This window comes from Delphinus delphis, chromosome 7 (assembly GCF_949987515.2).
Source record: "Delphinus delphis chromosome 7, mDelDel1.2, whole genome shotgun sequence".
In the NCBI taxonomy this organism is placed as follows: domain Eukaryota; kingdom Metazoa; phylum Chordata; class Mammalia; order Artiodactyla; family Delphinidae; genus Delphinus; species Delphinus delphis.
Genome location: NC_082689.1, coordinates 35007912 through 35034519, shown reverse-complemented (window position 1 = coordinate 35034519; position 26608 = coordinate 35007912). Strand labels below are relative to the sequence as shown.

Genomic DNA, 26608 nt, shown 5'->3' with positions numbered 1-26608 from the left:
AGCACTGTTGTGTTTTCAGAGGCAAATATAAGATACTGAACTCTGATTTTTGGAAATGGGATCATAATAGCATAGTGATTTGAAATATAATATATTCAACCTCAAAACTCTACTGAACATAACTAAAATTTTGTAGGTGAGAAATGGTTCTTTGGGACCTCACAAGTGCTTCCAAGTCATCGTTACCTGGTCCATGAATCAAAAATGATACTTAATAAAATCCCAGAGGAAAAAGACAACTAACACAGAGGAGAGTTTCCATAAAACCATTTCTGCTTGCTTTATATTTTGTACACATTTTCCACTGGACTCTAGTCCAAGGTTGCTCCACCTGAGCACTATTGCCATTTGGGATTCAACAATTCTTTGTCATGGGGGGCTGCCCCCTGCATTCTAGGACGTTTAGAAGCAACCCTGGCCTCTACCCTCTGGATGCCAGCAACATCCCCCACCTGACAGTGTCTCCAAACGTTACCAAATATATCCCCTGGGGAACAAAACTGTCCCCAATGGAGAACTACTGCTCTAGACCCAAATAATATTTGCTAACTATAAGTTCGAACACCAAAATAAATGATAATAAAATGAGAGCCTTTAAGCAAAAAGATCTGTTTTAACGTATGATTTACTACTAAAAACTGAATAAAATTCTCTGCACCTCTGTGAAAGATCCAGAGGGCAAAAGTAAGAAAGCAGTCTGAAATTTCATACGGGCCCTGAATCAAATTCTAGAATAGATGATCAAGAAATCAGAATGTCTGAAAGTCATGAATACTACCCAGACAATGAAAATGAAATATAATTTTAAATGTACTTAAACCACAGTGAAAGACACAGATGTGGAGTGAATTCAGTGCTAATGATTTCATAGAACACAAGATAATACTACTAAATAAAAATGTTATTTGTGGTAACAGGAAGGAGAAAGGGATTCAGAATAAATCACAGGAAATTTCAAATATTAAGTCTAATAAATTTCTTGACTATTGCCAGTAAAATCTGGGATTTCACTTTAGTGGGGAAAAATACTTACCACAGCATTCTCACTGTGTCCAGTAGTATTTTTAAAATCATAGTCTCCCAAAAAGAACATACCATATAACTCAGTTTTAAAGAATTACTTCCACTTTTTACATAGTTCTGGTAACTTTGCATTTGATTTTTTTTTTTATTTTGGCCACGCCACACAGCTTGTGAGATTTTATTTCCCTGACCAGGGATTGAACCCGGGCCCTCGGCAGTGAGAGCACAGAGTCCTAACCACTGACTGCCAGGGTATTCCCTCAAGATTTACATTTTGGGGCTTCCCTGGTGATGCAGTGGTTGAGAATCCACCTGCCAATGCAGGGGACACAGGTTCGAGCCCTGGTCCGGGAAGATCCCACATGCCGTGGAGCAACTAGGCCCGTCCACCACAACTACTGAGCCTGCGCTCTAGAGGCCGCGAGCCACAACTACCGAGCCTGTGTGCCACAACTACTGAAGCCCGCACGCCTAGAGCCCGTGCTCCGCAACAAGAGAAGCCACCGCAGAGAAGCCTGTGCACCACAACGAAGAGTAGCCCCCGCTCACTGCAACTAGAGAAAGCCCACACTCAGCAACGAAGACCCAATGCAGCCAAAAATAAATAAATAAAGATTTATACTTTGATGGTAAGGCAGAATATTCACCTAGGTGATTAATAAGCTCAATGAGGTCAAGAACCATTATTCACTCCCCCAGTAGAGGCAGTAAAAATATAGGTCATAGATTAATTTTTTAAAAATCAACAAAGAACAGATAACCTCTTTCGAATTGGGGCCATGTGACGTAGGCTTCCATGTAAAGGCCGCTCTTCCAGAGTCCAACATTCTATCAGTTCATGAGGCACCCGCCAGTAGCTAACACCTGGAAGATAAAAAGACAATTTAGAGAACCACTGTCCACTGCCAAAGGCTCAGCAACACTTTTGTATAAGACCGGCCAGAAAAAGTTTAAGGTTCATGACTCCCATTTGATGAAGAGAAGTATAAGCAGGAAGTGCTCCCAAGAAGAGTCAGGGCAATAGTGGCATAGCTCATGACCCGGGTCCAGAAAGAGCTGGCTACCAGCCGCCCCAGCTCTGCCACTGATAACCAGAGGTCGTTATACAGACCTTGGGCAACTGAGTGTATGCTGGTTAAGGGCACAGGCACTGGAGCCAAAACTGCCTGGGTCTGGATCCCATTTCTGTTACTCACTAATCATATCACCTTGGGAAAATTTTCTCATCTGTGAAATGATGACAATAATAGTACATACCTTGCTGCGATAATTAAATGAGAAAATAAAAACAAAATGCCTAGAACAGGGCCTGGCACAGACTTAGCACTCAAGAGATGTTAGGTGCCTTTATTATAAGTCACAGTGTTGGTAGTAATGTGAAAGGATTGGACAGTAGGGGTTCTAACACTTGCCCTGTCTACCTCACTAGGTTGCTGCAATCATCAAATCAGATAAATTTTGTGAACCACTCTGTAAGAGGCAACCACTATATGAATATGAGGTATCAATACCTTATAGGCATCTTTTCAAACAAGAATAATCTGTGTTAATGTGGCAGGCCAAGATTCCAGTCAAATTCACTTAATTTTTAAATCTGATACGTTTCTTTGTTTAAATTTATTCTATTGAAGTATAGTTGATTTACAATGTTGTGTTAATTTCTGCTGTACAGCAAAGTGATTCAGTTATACATACATACATATGTGTATGTGTATATATATATATATATTTTTTTTCATATTCTTTTCCATTATGGTTTATCACAGGATATTGAATACAGTTCCCTGTGCTATACAATAGGACCTTGTTGTTTATCCATTCTATATATAATAGTTTGATATGTTTCTGATTGAAAGCTGAAAATGTATTCCTTTTTTTTTTAAATTTATTTTTGGCTGTGTTGGGTCTTCGTTGCTGCGCGCAGGCTTTCTGTGGTTGCAGCGAGCAGGGGCTGCTCTTCGTTGTGCTGCGCGGGCTTCTCAGTGCGGTGGAGCATGGGCTCTAGGCGCGCGGGCTGCAGTAGCTGTGGCACGCGGGCTCAGTAGTTGTGGCTTGTGGGCTCAGTAGTTGTGGCACGTGGGCTCAGTAGTTGTGGCTCGCGGGCTCTAGAGCACAGGCTCAGTAGTTGTGGTGCACAGGCTTAGCTGCTCCGCGGCATGTGGGATCTTCCCGGACAAGGGAACGAACCTGTGTCCCCTGAATTGGCAGGCGGATGCTTAACCACTGCGCCACCAGGGAAGTCCCTGAAAATGTATTCTTATGAAGCTTAAAAACCTTATGCTAAGTGAAAGAAGCCAGACACAAAAGGTTATATATTGTATGATTCCATTTATATAAATATCCAGAATACACAAATCCACTGAGACAGAGAGCTGACTGGTAGTTGCCAGGGGCTGAGGGGAGAGGGGAATGCAGAGTAACTGCTTAATGGATACTGGGTTTCCTTTTGTGGTGACAGAAGTGTTTTGGAACTAAATAGAGGTGCTGGTTACACACACTGTAAATGTAGCAAATGTCACTGAAATGTATACTGTAATTAATTCTATGCTGTGTGAATTTCACCTCATTTTTAAAAAAAAGAACCATAAAAATTATACATAGACACATTAAAAAAGGCTTAAAGAATGATGCTGAATAAAAACTGCTTGGTATTAAAAACAACAGTAACCTTTAAGTCCCAAGAAGGAATCTGGTGTCTTCTTTTTTAATCATTAAAGGGCTAGTAATAACAAACAACTTAGCAAGCTGGGCACATAAGTTATTATATATAATAGACATGTCCAAATACTCGAAGTCTATGGACCTCATTTTAAGACAACAACTTTCTAGAACTGCTTGATCATACTCCCAAACCTACTTATGCTACAAAGCCATCACCAAATCTCATCCATTAAGTTTTTATTTTTAAGTCAGGTTTATTGAGATATAATTTACATAAAATAAAATTCACTCTTTTTAAGTACACTGAGTTTTGACAGATGTATACAGTCATGTAACTATGGCCACAATCAAGATACAGAACATTTCTATCATCCCCAAAAAGTTCCCTCCTACCCTTCCACAGTTGATGCCCTGTCCTCCATTCCTTAGTTTTGCCTTTTCCAAAGTATCATATAAATGGAATCATACACCACATAGCCTTTTGTGTCTGGCTTCTTTACCATGATGCTTTGAAGATTCATCCATGTTGATATATGTATCAATAATCATCTCTTTTTATTTCTGAGTATTCCTTTAAATGGATATACTGCAGGCTTCCCTGGTGGCGCAGTGGCTGGGAGTCCACCTGACAATGCAGGGGACACGGGTTTGTGCCCCGGTCCGGGAAGATCCCACATGCCACAGAGCGGCTGGGCCTGTGAGCCATGGCCGCTGAGCCTGAGTGTCCGGAGCCTGTGCTCTGCAACGGGAGAGGCCACAACAGTGAGAGGCCCGCGTACCGCAAAAAAAAAAAAAAAAAAGGATATACTGCAATTTGTTTTTAAGACTTTCATTTTTTTCCTGCCTATAATTCACATTCATTGTACAAAACTTGGAAAATATAGAAAAGTATATATAAAAAAAAATAAAAATCACTTCTAATCCGAAAACTAGGAATCGTGGCTCATGACATTTTGATGTATCTCATTCCAGTCTTTTTTCTATTCGTATGATATGCACATAATTGAAAACACATTATATTTAATTTTGTTTTCTGCTTTTGACCATTTCTTACTTTATCATGCGCACTCATCAACATAAAAAGTTATTCAAAATAATTTTATTTTATCATTATTATTTTTTCAGCCACGCAGCATGCGGGATCTTAGTTCCCCAACCAGGGATCGAACCCATATTCCCTGCAGTGGATGTGTGGAGTCCTAACCAAAAGACCACCCAGGAATTCCCTCAAAATAATTTTAATAGCTATATCCATCTATAACCTGTGGATGTGCCAATGTGTATTTAACCCTGTATTATAGACATTTAGATTGCTTTTATTTTTTCCCTATTATGAATAATGTTTAGTTGAACATCTCTGTTCATAAGCCTTTGTCTGCATTTGATTTTGTCTTTAAGGTAGATTTCTAGAAGTAGAATTATTGGCTCAAAGAATATGAACAATTTTGATGCTATTGATACATACTGATAAATTATTTCCAAAAAAAGTAATATGAACTTTATTCCTGCCAAGAATTCATGAGATCTTTACTAATCTGGTATATAAAAAAATAGTTCTCATTTAATGTATAGTTCATTGATAATGAGTTTGAACCTCTGCCACATTTATTTCCTTTTCTGGGAATTTTATGGCCATGAACCTTATACATTTATTTGTAGTAGGGTTGAGCTGGTTTTCTAATGAATTTAAATAAACCCTCTTTATTATAAGGGTAATCTTTGTCCAGTTAATGCAACACTTTTATCCAAGTTTTTTATTAGTTTCTAAATTTTATTTATAATGTTTTATGTTTTAAAGTTAATACATTAAATATTATGTAATCAAACTTCTTTGTCTTTATGTTTTATTTTAAGCTTATAATTTCTTTCCCTATTAAGAAATCAGTTATTTGCTTACATTTCATTATAGTCTATAATAGTTTCATTTTTCATTCATAAATCTACCTGGGATTATTTTCATAAATGATGTGAGGTTAAAGTTCTGTTTTTCTCCCAAATAATCTATCCTTTTTTATTGGTATTTAATGCTTTCTTATCACATAGTGATTTTATTCTTATCAATTTAATGGATTTTACTCCTGATCTCTGCATCTATTCTTGTACCAGAAAGACACGGTTTTATTAGTATAGAGCTACATATAGTATTTTGGCCATCAAACAGAGTTAAACTCATCCCTCTAATGACTTCTACTTCCCAAAATGTTTTGGGGTATTTCACCTGTTTATTCTTTCAAAGGAATTTTAGGATCATTTCCTCAAGATTCCCAAAGAGGTCCATTGATATTTTGGTAGGAATTGTGTTAAACCTATAATTTAATCTGAGAAACACTGACATCTTTATAATATTCAGATTTCTCATTCAGGATCATGGTATGTCTCACAGTAATCTTCATCTCTTCTTTTTTATAGATGGATAGATGGATGGATGGACAGATAAATACATTTTAGCAGTTTTCTTCGTAAAGGACCCAAGCATTTCTTGGTGGCGCAGCCTAGTTATTTTTGTTTATTGCTATTGTGAATGGGATTTTCTCCTATAATTTCTAATTAATTTACCAAAAGTAAGCTGCTAATCTTTATTTATATTGTATCTAGCTAGTTTAGTCTACCAAACTCATCATTTGAAATACCTTTAGTCGATTATTTTCGGGTTTTCTACAAAGACATACTGTCCACAAATAACAATAACTGTCTTCTTCCTTTCAATAGTTCTTTCTCTTACTTCTGTTTCCTGTATTATGGCTTTCCACAGGCCCTCCAGAACTTTGTTAGATAACAATGTTACTCTATTGCATGCTTTCTAAAAAGTTAAAATCAGTCACACGCTTTGTTAAAGTCAGTGATCCCAGCTCTCTGCTCCAGCTTCCTGAGTCAGTGTAGAAAGAAACCCAGCCAGGCCCTCCCAAAGCTTCCCAGGCAGCCTGCTAGTCCAGCGGCACAAAAGGAGACAAGAACACCGGGGGGTAGTTCTTCAACATAAGCCCAAGTGTCTCAAAGTCAATTCAATCTCAAGTAATAAGCTTAAAGAGAATAGCATTTTGTTCAACACACTTCATCCTATCTGTTTGAAGGGCGTGATATGAAAAGAAAAAGGAGGAAAACTGAGTGGGGCAAAGTTGAGGAAAAAAAGGATTGGTACTAGCATCCTGCCTGAAAGAGGAACAGCTGATAGTTTTAAAAAGCCTCTTCCTTTCCTTATTCAATCTTACATGACTTGCAATGTCTGTCTCTACCAGCTTTTAAGATCATTTGAGGACTGAGATGTGTCTTATTTATCTTTGGACAATTTTAGGACTTAATTATAGTGCTTGCACCTAATTGACACTCAATACATGTTAATTAAGAAAAAAAACTTTGGCATAGAACAGTTAACCCTCTGTGATCTTTAAGCAAGTGGCATGTCTCTCTGAGACTTCTCCTCTTCAATAAAATCGTAAACCAGCATACAGGCTTGTTTTAGGACTAAGAGATACTGAATGTAAACTACATATCACACTGAATATCAAGCAGCATTACTATTATCAACTCACATAAGCAGCTTGGTAAAGACAGTCAAATTTCAAAGTGTGCATTTAAAGAATATTTGTTTTCTAAGGGCTCTTTAGATATCTTCCCAGCATGATTTTCATTTTCTCTCTCTCCCTTTATTTTTTTTTGATTACACATTTTATGCTTAATTTAGAGGTATACTTCCTAGGACAATGCTAGGTACACAGTAGGTGCTACAGAAACTCTTTTTATTATTTTTTTTGTAATAAATTTATTTATTTATTTTTGGCTGTGTTGGGTCTTCGTTGCTGTGCGCAGGCAGTCTCTAGTTGCAGCAAGCGGGGGCTATTCTTCGTTGTGGTGCGCGGGCTTCTCATTGTAGTGGCTTCTCTTGTTGTGAGCATGGGCTCTAGGCGCGTGGGCGTCAGTAGTTGTGGCTCGTGGGCTCTAGAGCGCAGGCTCAGTAGTTGTGGCACACGGGCTTAGTTGCTCTGTGGCATGTGGGATCTTTCTGGACCAGGGCTTGAACCCGTGTCCCCTGCATTGGCAGGCGGATTCTTAACCACTGCACCACCAGGGAAGCCCCAGAAACTCTTTTTAAATTGAACTAAATAAGCATAACTAACAAAAGTGTATTTTAGGTTACTGTATTGTAGATTATTAATAATACCTAGCAATTCATGGGGTTTAAAAATTTGTAAGTAAACTGCCTCAGTGTTACTATAAGGTGACAACTACCTGGACCCACACCAAAAACATTTTCTCAAAAAAAGAAATGCTGTATTTGAACTTGCTTTGTCTTATTAAGGAAAAGTCTACTTTCTGCCATGAAATGAAAGAATTGTACTGTACCTTTTCCTTCCCAGGCATCAAAAGCATCCATCATTTCCTTCAATTCTGCTACTGAATAATAGCTCCAAATATACTGAACATTATTTCCTGCCTCCCTAGAAATATTACAAAAGGTAATGAAAATATACTACCTAGGTATATATACAGCTAATAGACACTCAATAAGTACTTGTTAACTAAGGGAAAAAAATATGTAGGTAATGAGTAGTTGTTCTTCTGTGATCCTTAAGCATATATATATATATGTGTATATATATATATATATATATATATATATATTCTATATACGACATACTAGATGAGTATAATATACTATACTTACGTACTAACCTACATTTAGTCTCTTTTTACTGCGGTAAAGTATTTGTTAATTCCACAATATAAACTGTGCAGACAAATCAACAAATTCTTAAAATAAGTTTTCTTAAAAAAATCACCTAACTCCAGTAAAGTTAGAAAAGGTTCAACTTTGACTAAAACTTTCCTAGCACTATGTCAGGCACTTATATATCATATACAAACATCCCTGCCTGTAAAGAACTCAGAAAATGATAACATATTAATTATCTAAACAGCAAGCTCATGTGGTCGTGCATTAGTCACTGGCATGTGACCCAATCCAATCTCTCAGAGAATTAAAAAAAAAAATTTTGCTAAGTGAATTGACTAGTATAAATGAGTTACAGGGAAAATATTAACAGAATAACCCTTAAGAATTTAACATGTTCAAGGCATAGAATTTTAAAGTTGGGAGGGACCAGATGAAAAGTCTTTCAGCATTTCTCAAACCAGGACACCAAGACACAGGCCAGTGCTGGGTCCCTCAGTGGGCCTGCTGACTTCTAGGCCAGGCTTCTGTCCCTGGACTATAGTGGAGGGGAGATACCCAGGCATGTGGCTTTTCTTTTCTTTCTTTCTTTTCTCTTTTTATAATGCCTCTCAGGGGATTCTGATGACCACTCCCAGTTGAGAACCACTGTACTAGACCACGTAGATGGCCTATTGCTTATACAGATGTGAAATGGTCTGAATTACAACCTCCTCATGAAACAGGCCTATCTCGACAGCTATGAGATTCACTCTGTCTGTTGAGAGGTACTGGCTTCTTTCCTAGTCAACCACATATTCCATTCAATAACACCTCTTAGAAGAGACCAAGACTTTATTTTGTTCCTTTTCATATTTAAACGCAGACATACCTTTTAAAAACGCATTTACTGTGAATTCTTCCTCCCAGCTGCTTATCAATTGCATCTGTTCCATCAGTTTTTGTGGAATATACACCAATAATTCTACTCTCACAGCTTGCACCAGATGTGTTAAGATAGTGGAGAACCCAAACTGTTGGTTTATTGCAAACTAAACCATACGAATCACAGAAGTCTGTTAAAGCCTGGGGCAAAAAAATATATAAAATTTGAATTTAATTCTGGAGTAAAGTCAAAATGAATTTGCTCTATTACTTTCATGTAAAGCTGTAATTTCAGCTGGTCATAACGGAAATAAAAAGATTATATATCTCAGCCTACTGTTTATGCCTTTAAAAACCAAACCATTTGTTGAATTTGGGGTATTGGGGGAGGTGAGGCAAATTACCACCCAAAAACCCAAAACCTTCTCAGCTAGAGAATCTTTTTCCACATGGAAATTATGTTTTACTTCCTCTTCCTTTAGACTCACTACCAACATCATTTTAAAATCTTCATATAATAAGCAAAAGTTAAAATTCTTTCTTTTCCCTTTCTTTTCCCCCCGATTTTCCATTTGACTCAATCTTCCTTTTACCTCCTACTGACTTGCCCCATAGTTGATACTTATTCTTAACTCCAAATCCAATCATGGATTTACCAGATTAACTTGTTCTTTTACACTGAAAGATATGAATATATGAACTCGATATATACTGTCTGAACTCATTGGGCATTTATCCACCTATTCACTCAATCACTTGAATACTAAGTACCTATGTGTGAATAATAAGCACTGTCTAAGGCCTTGGAGACATAATGGTGAGCAGGAGACAGGGTCCCTCCTTGAGTTTACAGCTGATGCAGAAGACAGACATTAAATAAGCCATCAGCACACAGTGTAAGAAGTGCTACTAGGTAAGCCTACGAGGTGCTAAGGGGCACAGAGGAAGAAGGCTTCACCCAGTGGAGTGGTACAGGCCTTCCCTGGGAGAAACAGCATTATTGCTGTGAGCTCTCTGAGGACAGGCACTCTTTTCTGTTTTGTTTTGTATCCCAAGTCCCTAGAAAAGTACCTGATACAAAGGAGATGCTTAATATTTACTGACTCAGTGAAAGAAAAGAGGACCCTAACATGTGTTGCATTTTCATTTAATATTGCCATCTAACTCCTGTATTGGCTTTTATCTTCACTTGCACATCTATGAAAATCACCAACAACATTATAAACCATTCAAGGGCAAAAACTGCATGTCATATTTCTTTGTGTCCCACACAGTCCCTAGAACAGGGTCCTATATGTCAAAAACATGTGAAATAAATAGGAGTTGGCTGGCAGAATGAATGTTTGCATGCTGTGTCTGTTGTGCATACAAACCAAGAATGAAAGACTATAAAGGTGAATGTTAATCTGTCCCAACTTTCCAGTTAGGCTTTTTCAGCCCCACTCTGCAGATATGGCAAACAGCATCAAAAGACTGTTCGACAACTCAGTTTATAAATAATTCCAATAGCAGAACCCATACAACCATGCAAATTCCCAAAGGGGATCTGGAACCAAATCAACTTTCTCTTCATGCTGCACTCCTAATAACCATACTGTCAGCTTGCTCTCCTAAACACTGACATCCAACTCAAAGAATTCAAACCAATTCAAACCACTTTTCACTATGAACAATTATCTAGGAAAAATATTTTTCTTAGATGTTCAAGGTGCTAATTAATAGTAAATATAATACTTATCAATAAGACAAAACAGATGAAGCTGTTCAAGTCATGTAAAGACATTTCAAATGTGATTTAAAACAGAAGCATCTTAAAAAAAAGATTTACTGATCTCAAGGTGAAGTAATCAAACTAATGTTTTAGCTTAGTAACAAACTGCTACACTCACTAAATCAGGTAAGGGATTTTATACAATCTTTTATTTATCATGACCATCCTTTTAAAATATCATTTCAGTAAATGAATTAATCCCACTATACCCTCACATACTACAGTACTGCTCTTAATTTAAGAAGAACTTCAAGAGCAGAAGAGTTCTATTTAAAAAAGCCATCAGAAAGTGTTAAACATTCAATGAGGAATAAAAACTCCATAAACTTTTGGGTGGCGTGGTAATACACTTTCCTAGAATACAATTTTGGCCTTAAAAAATGAGTAGTGGTAATTAAGAAACATGTCTTCAAAAACTGTAGAGAAGTAACAATATGTTACTAAATAACCAAGAGATCACTGAAGAAATCAAAGAGGAAATCAGAAAATACCTAGAGAAAAATGACAATGAAAACACGATGATCCAAAACCTATGGGATGCAGCAAAAGCAGTTCTAAGAGGGAAGTTTACAGCAATACAAGCCTACCTCAAGAAACAACAAACATCTCAAATAAACAATCTAACCTTGCACCTAAAGGAATGAGAGAAAGAAGAACAAACAAAACCCAAAGGTAGTAGAAGGAAAGAAATCATAAAGATCAGAGCAGAAATAAATGAAATAGAAACAAAGAAAACGATAGCAAAGATCAATAAAACTAAAAGCTGGTTCCTTGAGAAGATAAACAAAATTGATAAACCTTTAGCCAGACTCATCAAGAAAAAGAGGGAGAGGACTCAAATCAATAAAATTAGAAATGAAAAAGGAGAAGTTACAACAGATACTGCAGGAATACAAAGCATCCTAAGAGACTACTACAAGCAACTTTATACCAGTAAAATGGATAACCTGGAAGAAATGGACACATTCTTAGAAAGGTATAACCTTCCAAGACTGAACCCAGAAGAAATAGAAAATATGAACAGACCAATCACAAGTAATAAAATTGAAACTGTGATTAAAAATCTTCCAACAGGACTCCCCTGGTGGCACAGTGGTTAAGAATCCACCTGCCAATGCAGGGGACACGGGTTTGAGCGCTGGTCTAGGAAGATCCCACATGCCGCAGAGCAACTAAGCCCGTGCGCCACAACTACTGAGCCTGCGCTCTACAGCCCGTGTGCCACATCTACTGAGCTCACATGCTGCAACTACTGAGGCCTGCGCACCTACAGCCCGTGCTCCGCCACAAGAGAAGCCACCGCAATGAGAAGCCCGTGCACTGCAATGAAGAGTAGCCTCCGCTCACCACAACTAGAGAAAGCCCACACGCAGCAACAAAGACCCAATACAGCCAAAAATAAAGTAAATAAATTTATAAAAAAGAAAACTAAAATTTAAAAAAAATAAATTAAATAAATAAAAAATCTTCCAACAAACAAAACTCCAGGACCAGATGGCTTCACAGGTGAATTCAAACAAACATTTAGAGAAGAGCTAACACCCATCCTTCTCAAACTCTTCCAAAAAATTGCAGAGGAAGGAACACTCCCAAACTCTTTCTATGAGGCCACCATCACCCTGATATCAAAACCAGACAAAGATATGACAAAAAAAAGAAAACTACAGAGCAATATCACTGACGAATATAGATGCAAAAATCCTCAACAAAATACTAGCAAACAGAATCCAACAACACATTAAAAGGACCATACACCATGATCAAGTGGGATTGATCCCAGGGATGCAAGGATTCTTCAATATACGTAAATCAATCAATGTGATACACCATATTAACAAACTGAAGAATAAAAACCATATGATCATCTCAATAGATACAGAAAAAGCTTTTGACAAAATTCAACACCCATTTATGATAAAAACTCTCCAGAAAGTGGGCATAGAGGGAACCTACCTCAACATAATAAAGGCCATATACGAAAAACCCACAGCAAACATCATTCTCAATGGTGAAAAACTGAAAGCATCTCCTCTAAGATCAGGAACAAGACAAGGATGTCCACGCTCCCCACTATCATTCAACATAATTTTGGAAGTCCTAGCCACGGCAATCAGAGAAGAAAAAGAAATAAAAGGAATACAAATTGGAAAAGAAGAAGTAAAACTGTCACTGTTTACAGATGACATGATACTATACATAGAGAATCCTAAAGATGCCACCAGAAAACTACTAGAGCTAATCAATGAATTTGGTAAAGTGGCAGGACACGAAATTAATGCACAGAAATCTCTTGCATTCCTATACACTAATGACGAAAAATCTGAATGAGAAATTAAGGAAACACTCCCATTTACCACTGAAACAAAAAGAATAAAATACCTAGGAATAAACCTACCTAGGGAGACAAAAGACCTGTATGCAGAAAACTATGGGACACTGATAAAAGAAATTAATGATGATACCAACAGTTGGAGACATATACCATGTTCTTGGATTGGAAGAATAAATATTGTGGAAATGACTATACTACCCAAAGCAATCTACAGATTCAAGGCAATCCCTATCAAATTACCAATGGCATTTTTTACAGAACTAGAACAAAAAATCTTATAATTTGTATGGAGACACAAAAGACCCCGAATAGCCAAAGCAGTCTTGAGGGAAAAAAACGGAGGTGGAGGAATCAGACTCCCTGACTTCAGACTATACTACAAAGCTACAGTCATCAAGACAATATGGTACTGGCACAAAAACAGAAATATAGATCAATGGAACAGGATAGAAAGCCCATAGATAATCCCACGCACCTATGGTCAACTCATCTATGACAAAGGAGGCAAGGACATACAATGGAGAAAAGACAGTGTCTTTAATAAGTGGTGCTGGGGAAACTGGACAGCTACATGTAAAAGAGTGAAATTAGAACACTCCCTAACACCATACACAAAAATAAACTGAAAATGGATTAGAGACCTAAATGTAAGACCAGACACTATAAAACTCTTAGAGGAAAACATAGGAAGAACACTCTTTGACATAAATCACAGCAAGATCTTTTTTGATCCACCTCCTAGAGTAATGGAAATAAAAACAAAAATAAACAAATGGGACCTAGTGAAACTTAAAAGCTTTTGCACAGCAAAGGAAACTACAAATAAGACGAAAAGACAACCCTCAGAATAGGAGAGAGTATTTACAAACAAAGCAATGGACAAAGGATTAATCTCCAAAATATATAAACAGCTCATGCAGCTCAATATTAAAAAAACAAACAACCCAATCCAAAAATGGCAGAAGACCTAAATAGACATTTCTCCAGAGAAGACATACAGATGGCCAAGAAGCACATGAAAAGCTGCTCAACATCACTAATTATTAGAGAAATGCAAATCAAAAATACAATGAGGTATCACCTCATTGTCAGAATGGGCATCATCAGAAAATCTACAGACAACAAATGCTGGAGAGGGTGTGGAGAAAAGGGAACCCTCTTGCACTGTTGGTGGGAATGTAAATTGATACAGGCACAATACAGAACAGTATACAGGTTCCTTAAAGAACTAAAAATAGAATTACCATATGACCTAGCAATCCCACTACTGGGCATATACCCAGAGAGAATCATAATTCAAAAAGACACATGCACCCCAATGTTCATTGCAGCACTATTTACAATAGCCAGGACATGGAAGCAACCTAAATGCCCATCAACAGACGAATGGATAAAGAAGAAGTGGTACATATATACAATGGAATACTACTCAGCCATAAAAAGGAACGAAATTGAGTCATCTGTAGAGATGTGGATGGATCTAGAGACTGTCATACAGAGTGAAGTAAGTCAGAAAGAGAAAAATAAATATCATATATTAACGCATATATGTGGAACCTAGAAAAATGGTACAGATGAACCGGTCTGCAGGGCAGAAATAGAGACACAGATGTAGAAAACAAATGTATGGACACCAAGGGGGGAAAGTGGTGGGTGGTGGTGGTGGTGGTGGTGGGATGAATTGGGAGATTGGGATTGACATATATACACTAATATGTATAAAATGAAAAATAAGAACATGCTGTATAAAAAAATAAAATAAAATAAAATTCAAAACAAAACAAATAAAGGTATATAATACAGTTAAAAAAATATTGTAAGAAGTAAAACGGTCTCATTTTGGTTTATGTTACAACATGGGCTATACAAAATAACATACACTGCTTTGTGCATAATAAATGTATAATAAATGAATATTAGATAAACATTCATACATATATTGTAAAATTAAGAAAATGCCAAGACCTTTTTAAGTTCTATATTTGACCTTAAAGAATATGTCTCCATTTCATTGGCCAAGTGGTCAGACAGGCTGTACGGATAAGGGATGCCAAAGTAATCAGCCTCTTCCTGCAGAGCAATGCGGGTTTGCTCCTCTGTGGGAATGTGAACTTCTCCGTGAAGATAATCCAAAAGGTATTTAAATAGATGTCCATCACGGTCAATAACACAAGCCCCTAGAAAATATTCAGTTCAAAAATGATTGAATAGATACAAATGACCACGGTAAAATTTCAACATGTCAAACTAGAATTAGACTGAAGACCTCTACAATTAGAAATGTTTCTTTCTCAAAAGAAAGTTAATATCTAGTGTTCAAATAGGTTTAGTCAAATTTGGGGAGCCTCTGTATTCTCACCTACAAGGAAAACGTATTCTGAGTTCCATTAGAAATCAAGGACTATATTCCCACTATGGCCTCTGCAAAAGCCACGGAGACCTTAGACTGCTGGTAGAAACAGAAGCTTACCACTAATCTCAACCCAGCTGGGCCAGGAAAGGTGTATGGCGTTCCTCCCTAATGAGGGTATAATGAGGTCCAGCATTTGTATGTCAGTGACCCTACAAGTCGACCTGCAGTGTTGCCGACAAATAAACCCTGGGTTCCTAGCTATGGGCATGCCATTTGTTCAGACTTATTAGGTTAGTTCCTTTGTATGAAACTGTAGAAAAGAAATGCTATACTGGTACTACTTTATGATAAAAGACTTTTTGTAGACAATTCAGCAGAATTAAGAAAACAAAAAAACACTTCTGTGTGAGGTTACTCAATGATTTCCTTCCTCCCTTGATTAGTTTAAGACGGGATTAAGAAGGTAAAAACTTAGGGGCAGAGGAAACAACTCAGTCCCTGCTTACCACCTTTATACCAACAAACTTTCTGTCCAGATGGACATCCAGTCCTGGGCACCAGACATCAGTGAGTTTTCCATTCTTCCAACTGCCATTCATCTGGCAAAGCAATCTCTCCAGACCCAGGGTTACTGACAGCCCCTCATGCTCTGAGCTCCTCAATCCCTTTTTTCTAACACAGACCAAGAGTGGGTTCTACGAGCCCCAGAATGCCTAAGATGTACAAAAAGCCTTACTTGCTCTGCTGAAGTTTCTTTACCACCAGTAGTAGGTTCAGTGAACCCCAGAGCACTCAAAGCAGAGAGTGGCCCCAGGACCCTAACCCTTGTATTTTACGGTTTCTTCTGAAACACCAATTTTCAGTCCTGGGTGACTGACGGTATCACTGAACTGATGTTTTCTTAGGCATACACATCTGCCCACACAAGGCTCTGCAGCTGGACTAGGTGTGAGTTTAACACTAATTCTACACTGACAGTACCTGCCCTGTCAGCTATGAGGGCAGCTCCTTTCTTCAGAGAAATACATTTTTTAACTTGAAGAACACAGAGAGAAGCTAATATATTTAATCAGGCTCAATATCTTTACCCATTGAGTTGTATGAATGGAACAACTTTCAAAATATGATTAATCCCCATAATTAGGTGATGGTTGGCCTTTACACACAGTCACTTTTTTGTCAACTTTTAGCGACAGCATCACAGATTCTAGAAACTGGTATTTAATTTCTCCATGTACTTAATGAATCTCCATACAGTCCCAATGATCTCAGTAATTAACAGAGTAAGCTAATACATTCTGTTGTAATTAGAAAAATTAAAGGGAATTTAAACTAGACTCCTATTTTAATGAACATTCATGATAATGCTTACAGACTTTAGATATTTACCTGATTCATCTGTTTTTAGAGGAAAACGACCACTGAACATGGATGCCAGCATTGAGTCCTTAAAGCGGCACAAGGACTGCCGCCTGGCTGTGTAAATACAGCCACCCACGTTCAGTCGAAGAATATCCAACACCTCTTCTTCTGCCTTGTGACCTTCCATTGGTCTCTCCGACGCCTGAAGTTTTGCCTCAAAACACTTTCAGAAACTGCAAAACAATGGTGGTCACAGTACCCCTCTGTAAAAACAAAGGACAATCACCATTGACATTTCCAACAATACATGAAATAGGTAATAAAAATAAATACATTCTAAAGTGGTTTAAGACAAATTCCTCAGCACCGGCAATACTGAATCGAAGGACTTAATGTAATACAAAAGAAGTTTGAGATATGCTGAGAAGCTGGAAAACTCTGGCTCAGAGGATTTGTAAATGATAATAAAGTATTACCAACCAAATCAGAGCTGTTGAAATGACTGTTTAAAGAATTAAATGAGATAATGCATTGTCTGTTACATATAAAGCAAAGGTGAGGCATGCTTATGATCTTCAGTATTCACATATCTTTTTAAACTACAGTAAGTCTGAGGGAGCTGTGTAGACTTGCAGAGGGGAACAGCATGTAGCATGGAATCAGGCTATTAGGCTCTACCACTTACTAGCCTGGGACCTTGGGCAAATGCTTATCCTCCTCTGCCTGTTTCCCCATCTCTAAATTGGAGGGAAGGATGATGCCTACCTCAAAGGACTATCAGAGGAATAACTGACAGAAAATATAAAAAGCATATAGAACAGTCTCTGGCTCAGAGTAAGTACTCAATAAATGATAAATACTATCTATAATAATATAAAAATTTACAAGAGGGTATATACTGAAGGACTTTATATTGGCTCTGGAGATTTAAGGAAACATAAGAGCAGAAATTATTAACAACAGTAGTTGTAATTCTTAAGTTAGGTAACTAAGGAATATATAATTTATCAACTGAGATCAGAATTCCATGTATACCAAAAGCCAAACTGGTCCAGAAGAACAACAGATGACATCTCTCAATCATGTGGCTTCTTCCCTCTGAAATAGCTGAACCTTTAGAGACATTTTAAGGATTTTATTTCTTAATCCATTCTGGAGATAGATGAACCACAGCTGACTGTGGCATTCCTACAGAACCTAAAACAATACCCTGAGGAAAAGTGTCCTCCCAATGTATCTTCACATTTCATAGCAAGTGTAAAATGGCTACCAATAGGCTCAACTACATGCATGGCCATTCACTTTGCCATCAACTTTGAGCATCTTTTCATAGATGCTCCAGTTTAGCCAATTTCCAATAAGAGAAGGAGACCATTAGAGTCTGAGGAACATCATGTGTGTGAAACACAGTAGACAGAAACTATTATGGGCCAACAGTCCAGCCTTCAGAACCCACTTATCAATGTGACTTTCTACACTGCCTAAAAGTCCAAGGAGCAGCCCAACAATGAACCATGTGAAAGAACCACTTCTGAGGCCTGGAATGGAACTGGTTCACGCTGTCCCTGTTACCAGCTCCCTGGAATCCTATCTATTCTTCAAAGCTGCAGGCAAACCTCACTGCTTACATGACCTTCCCAAGCACCCCCAGTTAGAATCCTTGCACAGTTGTCCCAGATATACTTTGTACCCCTGTCCACATATTATTCCACTTGACTAATCCCTAATTTGGGGGACTAAATTAGTCCCCTAAATTAGCATCACCCTTAACAATTCCCATTTACTGAACGCTATGTGCCAGCCACTGTAGGAGACACTTGACAGACATTACCTCATTCACACAAAAGCCCTACTGGGTAGGAGTTACTGTCCCTACTGACAGGTGAGGACACTGGAGAAAGAAACAGTAATGTGTGCAGGGCTAAGGCTGCCCTGCCATAAGTGGTGGAGTCAGCCCCAATCCAGGTCAGCAGGACCAACTCCAAGTTCTTCCAGCTGCACCCCACACCGACTCCTTCAGCACCGTTTCACTCCTAAGGCTCCTGACCTGGGCACTTCACTCACTAAGCATCTGTCCGTCTGAAGACTCCGGTGGATGGCAATAGGAACATAGCAGCACCCTAGGCGCAAGGATTCAAGAGATACCCCTAAGGCAGAGGACCATCACCATTTCAAGGCCAGTCACAGGGCCCCACCTTCAAACGCACCCACTTGCACTCCCTGCTGGGTCGACAGTGCCCAGCCCGCGGTTCCGTGACCACCTGCACCAAAACCATCAGGGACACTTTGCTGAAAATGCAGATTCCCGGACCACGACATAGACTCTGGTTCAGAAAGTCTTAGGTGGGGTCGGGAGTCCCCCCCGCGGACACTACTTTGAGAAACGCTCAAGGGACTCCCACGACGCGGGACGAGAGGTGAGGGGCTGGGACACCACAAAGCCCCGCGGGGGTCTCCCCGCGGTCCTGGGATCCCGAATCGGCCCGAAGCCCGAGCCTGCAGCCCCGGGCGCCCGTGTTAACAGCGCGGCCCGGGCCCTTCCTCAGGGCGCCCTGCCGCCTCCCGGGTCCGCGGCCCACCCGGCGCTCCGCTCCTCCGCAGGGGATGGGCGGGGTAGGCGGCCTCCCCGACTGACCTGCGGCCCGCCCGGCCCTTGGCAAGGGCGCCGGACGCCACGGGGCCCGACACGGAAGTGAGCGCGTCCCCGCCTGCTCGGCAACTCGTGTAGCAGCGAGGCTCCAGTGCCGCCTCAGCGCGTCTCAGCCTGGCGGCGACGGCCGGGAGACGAAGGCCCCACCCCGGACACGCCCAGGACACGCCCCTCCAGGGCCCCGCCCCCGGGCTGGTTCCCCCACCTCCGGCCGCCGCCGCCGCCTGCTTTGGGGAGGGCGCGAGGTCTGGCAGTCTCGGTACAATGCCGGGAAAGGAAAGGACACGCAGAGAGACGCAGGCTGGATCCCCGAGGGACGGTCTTGTCCGTTCAGAGGCGGCTCTTACACATGAAGAAAACAGCACCGAAGTTGCGATCGTCTAGGGTCAGTTAATAAGCGGTAAGAGTTAGGATGAGTTAGGTCTTTTCACTTCTAGGTGAGGGAGGGCCCTTCCCTCCAAACTGGGTTGCTCAATGCCAAGAGTCATTCATATATTGCACTTGAATGTTTGTGCATTTGGATAGTGTTTGTGGCTTACAAAGCTGTTTCACACAGAGCATTCTTGTTTTATTTAGTCTGTGTGACAGCCCTATATTTTTATTCCTGTTACAGTAAGGAAAATTGAGGCAGGAGCAAACCTTTATTGAATACTTCTGTACCCCTGAGATTCTGCTAAATGCTTTGCGTGCACTAATTTCCTCTTAACAGTAACCCCAAGAGTTCTTTTGGTTTCCAGCTGCAGCCTACCTTGTGCAAGAGACTTTGCTAGGTATTTCAAAATGAATAAAACACAGTCCTATTCTCAAGGTACTCTCCCAGACTCAATAATAATTGGTTCCTAATTTTTCTCACTGTGTCTCAGAAGGGAATAAGCCAGTGAGAGGTAAACCCCTCAGATATTGATAGTACCCAGGAGAGGAGGAAGGTTTGTTCAACCTACAATTACTGAGCACTAGCTATGGACCAGACACTGGGAGTGGAGGACTGAACAGGACAATCAATGTCCCTGACCTAATGTCCCATGGCATTTCCATTCTAGTGCAGCAGTCAGAAGACTTTATCTGTAAATATTTTAGGCTTTTATATATCTATATATAAAATATTTTTAAATATTATGGGTCATACATAACTACTCAGCTTTGCTGTTGTAGTGTTAAAGCAGCCATAGATAATACATAAACGAATGAGAGTGACTACGTTCTAACTTTATTTATGGATACTGAAATTTGAATTGCATATAATTTTCATGTGTCATGAAATATTCTTAAATATTTCAAACACTTAAATATGTAAAAACCATTCTTAGAGCGTGGGCCACCCGTGGATCATAATTTGCCTACTCCTGTTCAAGTGGCAGAAACAGACACTAAGCAAAATAGTTACAGACAGTGATAACCACTTGGGAGGAAATAGGATAATGTTGGATGGAGATGATGGCTTGGGAGAAGTTCTCGCTGATGAGGGGACATTTAAGTTGAGCACTAAGGATGAGAATGAGCCTATCCTCCAAAGAGATGGAGGAAGCATATTTTAGGAAAAAGGGAGACCAAGTGGAAAGGCCCTGAGGCAGGAAAGGACTTGACAGTTTGTAGGAAGGGAAAGGACACTAGTTTGTCTGGAGATTGGTGAGCTTGGGGACCAGGGGGAAGGTGATAAGAGATGAAGCTGAGAAGAGAGGCAGGAACCAGCTTTTAAAGCATCTTGTGTCAGAAGTAGTTTAAATTTTACTCTAAGCATATGGGAAACCATTAAAAGGTTTTAAGCAGTGAAATGGCATGATCAATTTAATATTTCTTAAAACTCACTCTGGCTACTGTGATGAGAATGGATTGAAAAGGCATAAAATGAATGTAGGCAGCTGTTGCACGAATCCAGGGGACAAATGGCATAGCTTCTACTCAAGTGGTGATGGTGATAGAAGTGGATGAGTGCAAGAAATGTTTTTAGGAAATAGAAATGACATTAAATTTGCTGATGATCAGCTATGATGTGTTAGTTCAGGTTCTTTGTGAAGTGGACAGCAAGATCAGATTAAACCTGCAAAAAGTTTAATGGGGAGACACCTGTGAGGAAAAAATTAGGGAGGGGTCTGAAGGGGACTGAGAGAGCCTTTAGACTAGATGCAAATTAGGAAAAGTGGATATGATGTAGTTCAAGAAAGTTTCAGGAAAGCCAATGAGGAGTTTTCAAGCCAATGTCCCTCATCAAAGGAGCCTTATGTCTCCTAGGAATAGGCCTGCCTTAGTATCCCTGCCATACTCAGTCACTGGCTGGGAGCAGTCAGTGGGAAGTGCAGCCTAGAACACGGTGATAGATTTCAGAGCACAGTATGTGGAGTACATCAGTCAGTAATGCTCCCTGTAATCAGACATCTGAGAGGTACGTTTTCGTGGCTGCCACATATGAGGGAAAGGGGAAATGCAGGATTATGTGTAAATTGTTGGCTGAACAGCTGAATGATGGTGCCATTTACTGAAATGATGAATTATGGGAGAGATCAGAAGCTGTATTTTAGACTATTAAGACTGAGATGTTAGACAGGCATACAAGTAAAGAGATCAAATAGCCATTGAATGAATCTGGAGCACAGGAGTGAAGTACGGTGGTGCTGAAGGTGTGAATTTGGAAGGCATCAGCATTTAAAGCCATGGAACTGGATGAAATCACCCACGTAAAGGGCAGGTAATTAAGAAGAAATAGGATGGAACACTGACTCCAATACTTAGATTTCAGGCTTAGAAGAAAGAGCCAGAGAGCCGGAGAGTATGAAGCTACAGGAACCAAGAAAGTAAAGTGTCATTTATGTGAAATGCTGCTAGGAGATCAAGAGTCCACCAGATCTGATAATATAGGAGTTCTTGGTGACCTTGACAAGAGCAGTTGCAGTGCGCTGATAAGGATGCAAGCCCAGAGGAAAGTGGGTTGAAGCGTGAATGTGAGATGGCAGACTGGATATAACTGTAGGTAAGAAAGAGAAGGAGAGAAATAGGGCTGTGGTTGAGGTGGGAGACAAAGTCAAGGGATGGAGTTTTAGGATGAGAGTCACTAGAGCAGGCTATGCTGATGGAAATGATCCAATAGGTAGGTAGAGATTGGTGACGCAGGGGAGAAGGAGGGACAACTGAGGGAATGAAATGCTTGAGAAGGCAAAAGGGTCCTGGAGCCAGAGCAGGAGGAATTTCTGTTTGACAAGAGCAGGGATAGGAGGTAAAACAGACAAGATAGATTTCAGTTCAGGTAAAGTGGTAGATTTCACAGTGGTAAAATGAGGAAATTCTGATTGAATGGCTTCTACTTCCTCAATTAAGTCTAAAGCAAGGTCAGAGGCTAAGAGTAAAGCTGATGAGGGGTGGAAGAGGTTTGAGGAAGGAGGATAATGTATGAATTAGTTTTCTTGAGAAATTGAAAGGGCAGACTTTCTATAGAAACATGACAGGATTGCTTGGAGAGAACTAGAGCCTGTTTGAAGATTATAATCATTATATATGGATGGCAAACTAGTCATCCCAGTGATGTGACTTTTACCCAGCAACACTCAACAGCTTCAGTGTAGGTGCTGCTGAGGAAGTAGATCATTGGACTCAGCTAATGTTGAGATTTAATCAAGTGATGCAATACAAGGAGAGAGGGGTGAGAGTCGAGGATGTTTGTAAGTGATTGAGTCCCATGGAGGACCATGGACTCTATGCTGGATAAGGAGGGAAATAACTATATAACGGTGGTGATGGATAGTGAAAAAGTAGTGAAGTTAATGGATTGGAGATCTCAGAGAAATTGAGGAATTATTTAAATAAGAGTACAAGAGTAAGTGAGCTGGAAGAATTGGAGGCAGTAGTCAAAGAATATCACACTTGAATTCAAGGTTCTGGAGGTCATTCAATGACCATAATGCCAAGGTTCCATGCTGAGATGGGGTGGAAGAAAAGTTAATGGAGGTGAGAATTTTAATGAATGATTATTATTAGATGAGTTTCCCCATAAATAGCAATGTCCACAAGAGTGGAGCAGGTGTAGAGAGAAAGATGATGAAACAGAAGCTAATGTCATCAATAATGGATGATTAGAAGAACCTTAGCAGACTACATTGCAGAGACAAAGAGAGATACTGTGTCCAGATGGCTACAGTTCAGATCAGCTAGGGCTTAGAAAAAGGAAGGAGGAAAAATTGTTTGTTAGCAGTGATGGGAGAAGAGAGGACACCAACCCTGGCCCTGAAGTATGTGGGGAGTGGAAGGAAAAGCAGTCACTTCTTGAGAGGGCTACAGACTACAGAGGAAGTAAGTAGGTCCTCTAGGAGCAGAGAACATGCATTAAAAGAAAGATGGGACATTTAAAAAAGGGAATTTTAAAGGACTCAGAGGAAGTGTTCGAGAGGAATAGGAAGAATGGGGGATTGGCTCAGAGGGGCAGACATACTGGCAATATGGGACTAGGACCCCAGATAACAGTGGACAACTTGAGGGTTTGGAACTATTGGGGTGATTAAGGTAAACAGGGATCCAAGCCATGATGAGAACACCTAATGTTCCATTAGTGCAAAGTTGAAGCCAAAACCCAGGTATTTAGCTGAGTAGTATTGGGTCACCTCACTCTCTGGCTGCTCCCAATTCTATGGTAAACTGAGTGAATGTACAGGTCTTATAAGGAACCCAAGCATTAAGAAAGCCTTTGGGTGACTATTCTCTCCACCAGCTCTCACAGAAGTAAAAGATAATCCTAACTCTGATGCATAGGAGCTTGAGAGGAAGGGAAATAGGAAGCACCAGATAAATCAGAGCCTGAGTCATAGACCTGATCAGACTCAAGACTACGCTCCTCTTCTGGTTCTTCCTGGAATGGGAAAGATAGGGACTTGTCATGACTGAGGAGGAGTAAACAACTTTATGTTCATCCTTTAGGAAAAGATTCCCAAACCATAAGCAGCCCCCTCCTTCCAACCCAGGACAAGGTATTGGAAAGAGAATGAGGTGTCTGGTTGCCCCTTTACTCTCAAAACCTGGATGAGCTGCATTGTTTTTCTTTTAAAAATTCCTTGTGCAGAGTGTTATTTTTCATCAAAATAACACTAGGGGTGGAATTCCTGGGTAGCCAACATAATAGCAGACATCACAGTGTAAATCTGAATCTCCCAAATCATTCTCCAAAAAGCTGAACACAGAATAGATAACAAATAAAACTGCACAAAACCCATGCCATCTGCATAACTAAGAATGCCCAAACTTCAAATTATCTGGAAGTAGAAAAATAAAAACCAAATCTTGGCAAGCTGTGTCCCATTCTCCTGCCACAAAAAAAGAAGAAGGCTCTTGGTGGACCTATGATTGATCTAAGATAACCACAAAAAAGAGAGAGTCTGCTTTTGTGCTAACATACTGATAAAGAACCCTCGTAGATCAAAGCACTTAGTATGTATTTTTAAAAATTAAAGCTGCACATAATTCAAGGTGACAGTGTGTGAAAACCATTGCTTCTGGTATCGAAGGGAAAAAAAGGAATGGAGAGGCACATTTTGGAACCTGGTGAAGAGGAAAAGAAGTAAAAGGAAATTTAGGGTCAAGTAAGAAAAACGAGATCCAAAGCTGTGAAAATATGCAATCTTTAGCCCATATCACTCACACACACACATACACACATACATACATACACGTAAACACACAAGAATCATCCATTAAGAAAGTATTTCACTGCAGAAGAGGATACCCTTGAACCTGAAATCTTATAAACCATTCAAAAATCTTTGAAATGAATAGATGAAAACAGAGTAAATATACACAAAGCTATTATAAGAAGAAAACAGAAAACAAGACAACTTCAGCTGATAAAAAGTGCTTCCCCCCAAAAAAACTAACCCAAAGCAGAAAACAAAAAACAAACTCCAAAGTGAATTAAATATCCACTTTGGGAATATGAAAAACCACCTTGAACCAGAAATTCAAAAATTCAAAAATAGAAACAAACAAACAAAGAAAGAAACAGGAAGAAATGAGAAGAGAATAGGTTGAATCCAGGAAAGAAAATAGGAATAAAAGACAAAAATTATCACAGAAGTGAAGAATAAATTGCAAAGATTCTGGGGGAAAATAAGATCAAGTGAAAATTTAATAAGGGAAATTGAAAAAGGCAGAAAAATAACCAAGATAATGAAAATGAGATGCAAAGTTAAAAGTAACTAGGATCAGAGAGAAGTGGTTGAAATGAAAGAGAAAGAAGAAAAAACATACAAATAATGGCAGTCCCTAAACTGCCTAAACAAAATGGTGAAACAGAACTATATTTAAAATCCAAAAAATGTTCAGAATGTGAAAGAAGATATATTGATAATTCTATATACCCATAAATTACATGGGGAAATTAAACCAGAATTGTCAGCTCGCAAACATATGCAAGTAAAGCTATTGGACGTCAAAGATAAAGAAAAAATACCTAAGCCTTGAAACAAAAAAGATAAGAAATGACAAGGACAAGAGAATTAAACTGGGACCAGCCTGCTCAAAAATAACATACAAGAAAGGCAGCAGTGGAATAGCATTTTTATAAAAACACAAAGAAAAAAAGTGTAAATCAAGGATATTCAGTCAACCTGTCCTTCAAGTATCAAGGCAATAGAAAATGAGTTTTTTGTTTTTTTTGTGGTACGCGGGCCTCTCACTGTTGTGGCCTCTCCCGTTGTGGAGCACAGGCTCCAGACGCGCAGGCTCCGCGGGCAAGGCTCACAGGCCTAGCCGCTCCACGGCATGTGGGATCTTCCTGGACGGGGGTACGAACCCATGTCTCCTGCATCGGCAGGTGGACTCTCAACCACTGTGCCACCAGGGGAGCCCCAAAATGAGTTTTTAACATGAAAAATTCAGGGAATTTTGTATACATGAGCCTTTCTTGAAGAATCTTTGAAAAAGTGATTTCCATTCAACCAAGTAGCAAA

At 39.6% G+C, this 26608-nt stretch overlaps 1 protein-coding gene across 1 annotated transcript in view; it reads right to left on the bottom strand.

Moving 5' to 3' along the window:
- The window catches only part of KCTD18 (potassium channel tetramerization domain containing 18), a 28577-nt gene extending 8772 nt beyond the window's left edge, over nt 1-19805 (bottom strand). Inside the window, exons 1-6 of the mRNA XM_060015605.1 lie at nt 19671-19805; nt 17063-17298; nt 15286-15497; nt 9225-9418; nt 8026-8120; nt 1785-1887 (exon numbers count right to left, since the gene is read on the bottom strand). Of these exons, the coding sequence (XP_059871588.1) occupies nt 1785-1887; nt 8026-8120; nt 9225-9418; nt 15286-15497; nt 17063-17222 (764 nt within the window). The 5' untranslated portion in view covers nt 17223-17298; nt 19671-19805. The remainder of the gene's footprint in view (nt 1-1784; nt 1888-8025; nt 8121-9224; nt 9419-15285; nt 15498-17062; nt 17299-19670) is intronic.
- Between the last annotated feature and the right edge of the window lie 6803 nt (nt 19806-26608).